Here is a 9,138-nt window from a genome sequence, read left to right on the forward strand (position 1 = left end):
TATTACTCAACAAGGCAGGATCCGCAGCAGGATTCACAGCATCCTGCCAGACACTGGCCTTGAGTTTCACTTCCTAAGATTTTTCTCTGGAATTACCCTACCGCAGCAGAGTTCCCAATCTGACTCAGTACCTTTTTTCTGCAGAGGTTTGACAAATGGTCCTTTGTTCAGAAAAAAAAAAAAGCCCTGATGTTGGAGAATGTGGCTCCTTTTTCCTCTTGTCCCTGGAATTGTGATTGGAAATAATTGGAAGTGTCACTGGAAGTAATCAGAAGTGACAGTCCCTGGGCTATAAGGCTTTTGCTTCAAGTCTAACGATCCCCCCCGCAAAACAAAACCTAAATTTAAACAATGAAGTCATAAAGTGATTTGCCTTCAAGGTTGAAAACCCTGCAATATTTTTTTTTTTTAACAAAAAAGAAGTGCCTGACTCTGCTTTAGTTCAATATTCAAGGCTTGCTGTGTTATATGAAAGATTTCCACTGCACACACAACTACCCCATCATTTCCTGGCATTCTGCAGCCCTACTCTACAGATAAAGTTTCATATCTATATAAAACATTTCTAAGACCTTTAAAATTTTATCAACCCTTTAAGAAAAAAAATAGCCTAAGCAGGCTGAGTTATGAGACTCTGCCAGCATACATCTCAAATATTCCAAATACTGGAAAACCACCTAATTCTGACATTTTTGCTGAGGCACAAAGAGGGGAAGGGAACGGACTAATTTTTTTTTCTTTTTTTTTTTTTCACACTGTAGTTCTGTAAAGGCCTCTTACCAACCCCATTTATACTAAATGCCATCCAGGCACATAGGGAAAGACAATCTCTGCTCAAAAGAACTTACAGCCTCAATAACCAAAGAGTAAAAGGCAAAAGGAAGCAGGAAAAGAGCTAAAGGCACCAACATGACTTGCCAAGATCTAGAACTGAGCAGGGAACTGCATCCAGACTACCAGCCCATGCATTGACCACTCCCTAACGCTTGCCTGAGCTGTTGCTTTTTTTTTTTAACCTTCAGATACTCCAGCAAAGCACACCAACAGCCTTTGAAAGACATTTCCATTGACAGAGTACAGCATTGTTAGAGTTACTATACAACTGCTGCTAGTTAAAAGATTATAAGGAGCAGTTCAATTTTGAGTGAATGCTGGGGCACATGCTTTAAGACAAGCATACAAATATTCCCCTTTATCAAAAGCCACAGGAAAGGACAGGGGACTTCCACCTATCATTTAATGTAGCTGGCTTCCAGGTTCTGCTCTGCCAAGCAGCTCAGCACAATGGACACTTAACCACAGGTGATTATTCCACAGGTATACAATAGCTAGAAAGACTAGATTTTTCCTCTGTCATATGCAGAAGTAATTCAGATACTAAACACAGAGCTCAGAGTTTCCTTTCTGTGAGGGTTCTTCTGGTAACATAGCAGTCATGCACACCATGAGTGGAGTTTCTCAGCATATTGGTACTAAAAAGCCACTAATACTTTATCAAGTATCTTATTATAAAATAAGGATAGGTCAAACCTTCCCATTGCTTAGAAGTCATCCCTCCAGATGGCAGCTCAAGGATCTCACCTTGTTAAATTGTACCTGGTGGATTCAGTTGTTTGTCAGTGATCTGCCCATCACTACTTCTACCCACATTTGAGGACATATTCAAAGCAAAATTGCTTAAAGTCAGAGCTGCAAGGGTTTAAACTTAACATAACAGCTACCTTGCCTTTACACAGTTTGCACCCACCTGTGCCTTCACTTCCTCATGTTAGATGGGCTTTATATACTTCTCTAACCAATACAGCCCTACTAGACCGAGTTACTCAACGCTTTTATGTAAGTGTGATACTTAACCACAAAGCACACTACAACAGTAGCAGCAGTGCAGTATTATGGTAGACCAAATGCAGTCTAGTCATGGTCATCAGTTGCCTCTAACTGTGCACGCTCCATTTCAAAAGACTGTTTCCAGGAAAGCAGCCTCTCTTCTGCCAATGCATATTATAAGCACAACAAAATTTTCACTGACCTTTTCCTACCATAGGCAATTAAACTGCAGGCACTATGCTGAACTTCAGCCTTTCTACCTCATCAGCCAGGAGCAAGTCACATACACTAAGACTTCATTCGTATTTTCCAGCCACAAAAATGGATGTCACCTACACAGAAGAGACAGGCTGAAAATATACTGTAATGTATATTGATTCTTGTAGGACAGCAATTCTGACATCATGAATCTGGGTCTGGCCCATTAAGAGAAACACTGAGTTACAACATTTGCCTTTTTAAACTGCCAAATGCTTTCCTAGAAAAGACGGAACAGAAGATGAGGACAAGACTTGTTTCATGTTCTTCTACTTCATTCACCACCTTCAATGCATCTTACAATTGCTCAGTCCTCATTGCAACAAAAAGCTAGAGCTACCTAATTAGTCACATGAAGAAACCAAGATACCAAAAAAGTGGCTTGAGAAAAGCCTAGCAATGGTGTTTCTCTGAGGCAGGTCAATACCCATTGCCCAGTTGCTTTTTTCAGTACTTCTGGGAAAAAGGAGCAGCCTTATACTGGGTTGCTAACCCACTGCTAGAGCACCCAGTCACTATTGCATACACCTTCTCTGTGTTCTACCCAGGGAAAAGCATGTTTTAGACAAGGTTTGAAGCCCTGTCTGGCAGAGGTGGGCTGCGGTTATTCCACTCAGCAATACTGAAGCAGCAGATTGAAGGCAGAAGAGAGTCTAACAGATGACCAAGAAAGAAATGCACCCTCCTCACTTCTGTTGACTTTACTTCCCATCACTTCACACGCTTTCCATTGTTGTGCTTCCTGCACAGCCATTTCTGGATCCTCCACTATCCTGTCATTTCAGTATCTATTTACAGACCTCAGTGACCTGACTTCACCCTTGGCTTTTTGCTGGGCTGCTTCTGTAAACTAACCATTTCTAAAAACAGATGAAGAAACAGCTTTGGGGGAAACAAAACACATTCATCTTTTAGACAGGGTACCGCCAAGTTCCCACTGCACCCAAAGTAGCCTCTTTTGTAGCACATTAGTGCATGCGAGATATGCACAATATTGTGTACACATGAGCCAAGCTTCCTCTGCAAGTGTATAAAATACATTACAGATACACAAGCAATGACTACTGCCCTGGCTAACACAGGGGATTGATTTAGCTAGAAATCTAAGGTATAGTTTGACTAAGGCTGTGGGGACTATTTCTGAAGGGAAAAGGCACAGAAAGCAGCTTGGAGCAACCCACTTCATTGGTACTAGACATACACTTAGTGCAATCATTTAGTATGGTGTAGCAGGCACACTTACACACAAAGGATTTTTCAAATACACACAAGGCTTTGTCAGAGTGACTGCTTACATTTCTTCTCAGGCAGTTCCTGAAAATTCAAACAAATCCCAGATTGCAAACCTGCTGAGTTCCCTATAAAGCCCTGTATTTGCCTTGAGGAAAACAGGGGCATTTGTTGTGATCCAGAGGATAAACATCAGAATATCTCCAAGCCAGCTGTGCAATGACATTTCTGGGAAGCTTGTGCTGCTCTTACACAAAATGTCCTTCTGAAGTGGGCCAGAGTACTCCACAGAAACAGACCACTAATTCTACATAAGGAGACAAGGTCCAGGATCAGCACAAAGGCAAAACACCCGTTGTTTTCCATGGAAAATTCAGAAAATTTGCCTCCTCCCCTCCCCAGCTCTATTTCCCATCAAATGAATTAATCTTCAGAATTTCAGCTCAACTTTGGCATGCTGCTTTTTCTTATTCTGGAAGGTTACCTTTTTTCCCCCCCTTTTCTTCCTCATGGTAAAATGGAAAAAAACAGGAAGGATAAAAATAAACCCCCAAATAAACATTTTTTTTAGATGCTAAAAATCCGAACTATTTCATATAAAACAAAGCAGTACTAACTAGAGAAAAATAGGCCATTTCTCATCAAATGTCTTGACGGAAAATATTCGATGTAAGCCATCCCTGGCTTTAGAAGACTTTTAGTGTCTCACAAGAAGTGTTAACCCTGATATCCTGCCAGATAGCAACTCACTTAATTATGTCTAGCTCCTATGAATTCCCCCTGGAGCACCAAATGGATACACTGCTTTTCTTTGCTCCCTTTTGCTTAGGTATTCTTAAAGTAGCATTCTATTAAAGAGCTCTTTGCCCTGTCCTCGAACAGAATTCACACTACTCTAACAGGATGAATCTTCGATACAGTTGATGTTTTGTTGACTGCCTTTGGAGTATTCATGATAGAAATAAATTGTCAATTATGTGAAGTCCTTGGAAGAATAGTCTTTTGAGCTAAATACACCAAGAAGTTACCTGCATTCCTTAGAATCCAATAACACAGAGAAGGTAAAATCCACAGAGTCACACACAACCCTTTTTCACAGCTACAGATTTTTCTTTTCTTACTCCACTCCCGAGCCAAGGCTTTGTTTTTATTAAGTCCTTTTAAAACATAGGGCAAAACCAAGCTTCTAAGTACACCATGAAACAAACAGGCAAAGACAGAGGAGCCATGAGAAAACTCTGAAATAGCAGGTGTACTATATACTGTTAGTTACTGCAGAGAAATGTGGGAAATACCTGGAAAAAAATCAGCAAAGAAAGGTCCATTGGCTTAGTTTTCAGGCTGCTTAGAACAGTCTCCTTTGCTTTTTACTAGTTCCAGGCAGAAGCATTCCATTAAAATATAAGACTTCACAGTAACATCACTGGGAGCAGGAGTGGTTTTTTTTTTTTTAAATAACACTGCAGGGGTTCTTGGCTTCACTGGAGTGTAGCATTGCAAGGGTTTAGGGAGAAGGATCTCAAGGAGATGTGATAGGGCACACTGCAGGTTGCCTGTGCAGGAGAGAAGGCCAGACTCAGTATACTAGAGCACAGCCCCAGGCTGACCTACCACTGCTGAATGCTGCAGAGCTGCTTCCGTATCATCACAGATTTTCAAGCTAGAAGTCGGGTGAATACCTAGGCAAACGTACACTGTCAGAACCAATTGCTCATGCCAACAGGCACTGGAAGGATCTGCACCATAACCTTTTTCCCAGTGCAGCAAGACAATCAGAGTCTTGATGTTCAATGCAGCAACTGGATACCCCTGGGACAGAGCTATGAGAGAGTCATTGACCTCAGAGCTTTGAGGGCAGAGCTCTGCTACATCAGTACAAAAGGTATTTTTGCCATTACAGCTGCACCCACTCTAGAAACACCAACCCTGTATAACATCCTGATTCTAACACACTGAACACATCTTTGTCAGACAATCATAAGCCAGACCAAACATGCATTGAGGTGAGCAACCTCTAACACTAACATAAAGGTTCACTGCCAATAGCAGGACACCAGAAAGCTGGATGACTGATTTGGTTTGGCACATCTACTGCTTTTAATCTTGAACTCATTGGTTTCTGAAAGCCTGAGCACATACACTAACCAACACAAAAAAGCAAGTTACACCCGTGCAAAAGCCAGGCATTCAGGCATCACCCCCTGTGAACATATCTGATTACAAGAAAATTAGCTTTTTACTTTAACAGAGGGCTCATTAAAAATAGTCAAAATTGAGTTGGAAGGGGTGAAAGAAGGCAAAAGGAGAATTCCAGCACCTGAAAATTTAAATCAATTCAGTAAAACATTAAATGAAAACATTTGCTAGATTTTTACTGGCTGAGAAATGCAATATTCTATTATGAAGTTTTTACACTCAGTAGTGAACAATCACAGATATTTCCCTTGGAAATTTCCATCCTGATTTTTAAGAGTGCAGCATGTTACACAAGGATTTTGAAACAATTTTGACCAGCTGTGGGCCGAGATGAGAATCAGATGTCAAACACACACATGTAGGCACGCACATTAGCATGCATCACCTTCCACTCCTCACTCCTTCCTCCTTCATTTACCTAGCCTTTACTAGGGAAGTAAGCATGGTCATGCTCTTGCTCACACTTAAGTCTTTCATTTTGTCTTGTTTTAAAAGCCTCCTTAAAACTAATTGTCTCCCACTTTCTGTCTCCTCACACAGCTGTTCATTTGCCCCAGAGAGGCAAACAGTGTAAGAGACAAGGACTGTGTATATTAGCCATGCTATTAGTATGTTTAATAACAAAAAGACAAACTAGGCAACCTTCCTTTCAAGTTTGCTTGGCTTCTCTAAACCCTTTTTTCCACACTAGGCTTTCCCTTTATCAGCAAGAAAAGCAAGCCATCATTGGCACTTCTATACTTTTTTACTGAAGAAAATCAACTACACTTTCTCTAGCTAACAAATGACACTCCCCAGCCTCCTAGTCTTCAGGACAATCTAGGAAAGGGAATCGCAATACTTCCTTACTTTTTCCTAGAACACACTCCTAATATTGGTGAAGCTGGACACGGAGCAGAAAGACCAAGTTGTCTGTTGAGAAGGCAGGTAAAGCATGGGCAAGACAAGGGGCAGTTGAATGACTAATGTGGTACACCAGGAAACATAACATTCCAGATTTTGCTGTAAGCTTTGGGAAGCCACTTACTCTCCCCTCACCAGTGCTTGGACAACTCCCACAGGGAGGGTGAGAAACTCAACCCATGGGTGACAGCATAAACTGTGGAGGGCAGGGACTGTCTTTTGTTTTGTGTTACCAGCATACTGAAGATGCCTAGATGCCAAAGACATAAGAATAATGATGATAAAGCCCACTGTGTTTTATAGATAAAGGCAGTACTAGTCATGCAAAGGTAAATTGTCATTACATTACAGCCAAGAGCACCTTTTCTCTGGCAACACCTTACTCCTTTTTGCTCCAAACCTTCAACATATAGGAATATTCAGCAGTTGAACAGGGTTGGTGGATCAAAGACTGCAGTTCTGTTTGTCTCCATCAGTGAGGTAAGCAACCGACACCTGTCTCCTAATTTCCACAGAGCAGCTTTCCTGGCCATTTCTGCAGGGCTGACCCAGCCCAGACACATCTGGCAGAAGCCCACCTGGTTCTTCCTAATTTGTGTCTCATCTCCTGGAGTCTTCTTTTAACACCATCTCCACCATATTGAGACACAAGTGGCCAAGGCAGATGTGCAGGGGGACAAACTGCTGCCTGCACTCCCCTGCAGATTCTGCAGCATGTCAAAGCCCCTATCACACTCCTCCACATAAAACCTTTCCTAACAGCAATCCCTAGAGCAAAAGCCTTCTCTACAATTTATTCAGCAGTTCTACAAATAATCTTTGTCTTTCAGATATCTAGAAATCTGGCTAGTCCACGTTCCACACCTGCAGGACTTAAGGAACAGGGCTGTTCACTGCAAAATTTCATTATGGCTGTCCAAAACCTCTGTTCTACCTGTGCCCAGCCACATCAGTCCACCACCCTGTAGGGCTCAACTCTTTCCAGGGAATCAGAGACCAACCCACTTTTTCACACCTGTACCCAGGTTCCTGGGAGACAGGAGGACCCAGGAATCACAGCCTTTGCCCAAGCACAACAGATTTCATAGCTGTCTGCCTGTCAGCACTATCTGGTGAGCAGAATCGAGACAGAAGCTCACTCATCACATTACAGTGCCTCTGGAGATGTAGAAACCCAGTCTGCTTGTGAGTCAGTCTCGTAGGCAAGCCCCCTCAAAGACCTCAGGGCTGCAAACTCTTTTCTCCATAGGCTACGGCTTTAGCAAACAGCTCTCTTCAGCCCTTCTCTCTTCACCCTCCTTTAATGTCTCCTTTCTTGTTCTCCGCTCCTCTCCTATTCAACAGTCAACATCTACCTCTTTTCTTTCCCTTCTTCCAGCAGCCCTCTTTCTTCCCATTTCTTGCCTTCCCCCTTTATCTCCCCCTCTCCCATCCTTTCCCCCTCAACTCCTCCCTCTTGCACTTAAACACATCTGTTTCTAATCTTAGGCATCAATTGCAAACAATAACCCCTTTTTATTTTAAAATCTGAATGTTAAATGCCCAAGCAAATCAAAACAGAGTTAAACAAATTTGACACTATGCTTGAAACAAAGACATTTTGTTCACCTTGTTTTGAGAAAGAGATTTAAGCCCCTCGCTAGTTCATTGCTTAAAAGTGCTGCCCTCTTTAAACAAGAAACATACATTCTAAAAGGATTCTGTTTAACTACCACTTCTAAATAATGAATCCAGATATTAAAAGATTTCTGGCTATCAACCTGCTAATAAAGCAACAAAAAAAGCATCAGAACCCAAACAACACTGAAATTGGAGTTTTCCATAAAAGTTTTTCTGTACAAATCCCCTTCTCTTACTTACCAGAAATGAATTTCAGTCATGCAGAGAGGGCGCATGGAAGTTTGATTAAAAACACAAAAAAACCAAAAAGCCAACCTACCTAAAAAGAGGATTGAAAGTGCAGACATTCCGTCTCCAAGCAAGAGGGACTTTTCCTCCCTTTTTCTTCCTTCTCCCAGGAACAGCAGGCAGACCTGCACAGGATTCAAAGGAACGCCTCTGGAATGCACTGAGTGTAATTGCATCCATGTGCCAGAAAAATAACCAACTTCACTCTTTCTTCCCTTCTGCTATTCATCTCCTTGTCCATATTCCATCCAGATTCAGTGAGAGCTTTTGGATCTCTGCAGCTAGTAATTCAGGCCCTTGAGTTTTGGAAACGAAGAGACAGAGGCAGTGCAGCAAGGAGTTCACATCTACAGCAGCATAGAACAATTTTGCTTGTCTGAAAAGGAGAGAAGCAGGGGAAAACACTGTGCTCAATGTTCACCACATGGCTGCCTCCCAGAAGAGCCCCTCCCTACCATCAGCTGGGATTAATAGTGAAGACCAGTCATGTGGGTGAGGTACAGCTAATTTTTAGCAATAATATATATATTTACCTTTGAAGGAGAAACAAGAGGATTTCTCTAGTGTCAAAACAGTTAAGTTTGGAGGCAGTAAAAATCCAGCATGGAAAAAAATCAGATCAGTCACTCAAGGGCTAGAGAGGGACTCTCAGGAAAAAAGCACACATGCTTTTCAGAATGATAAAACACACTCACATGCATACATTATCTTTATTCTCTTTTGTAGCTAGTAAATTGCAGAATTAAAGCTCAATCTTACTGCAATACCTTCTTCATTTGCTTCACGGCTTTCTTTTTGAGTTTCTAGTAGAGAAAA

At 41.8% G+C, this 9,138-nt stretch overlaps 1 protein-coding gene across 1 annotated transcript in view; it reads right to left on the reverse strand.

Moving 5' to 3' along the window:
- CLMP (CXADR like membrane protein) overlaps positions 1-8,737 on the reverse strand; it is a 44,399-nt gene extending 35,662 nt beyond the window's left edge. Inside the window, exon 1 of the mRNA XM_054222875.1 lies at positions 8,354-8,737. Within this exon, the coding sequence (XP_054078850.1) occupies positions 8,354-8,498 (145 nt within the window). The 5' untranslated portion in view covers positions 8,499-8,737. The remainder of the gene's footprint in view (positions 1-8,353) is intronic.
- Between the last annotated feature and the right edge of the window lie 401 nt (positions 8,738-9,138).

Source organism: Rissa tridactyla, chromosome 17 (genome assembly GCF_028500815.1).
Source record: "Rissa tridactyla isolate bRisTri1 chromosome 17, bRisTri1.patW.cur.20221130, whole genome shotgun sequence".
Classification (NCBI taxonomy): Eukaryota; Metazoa; Chordata; class Aves; order Charadriiformes; family Laridae; genus Rissa; species Rissa tridactyla.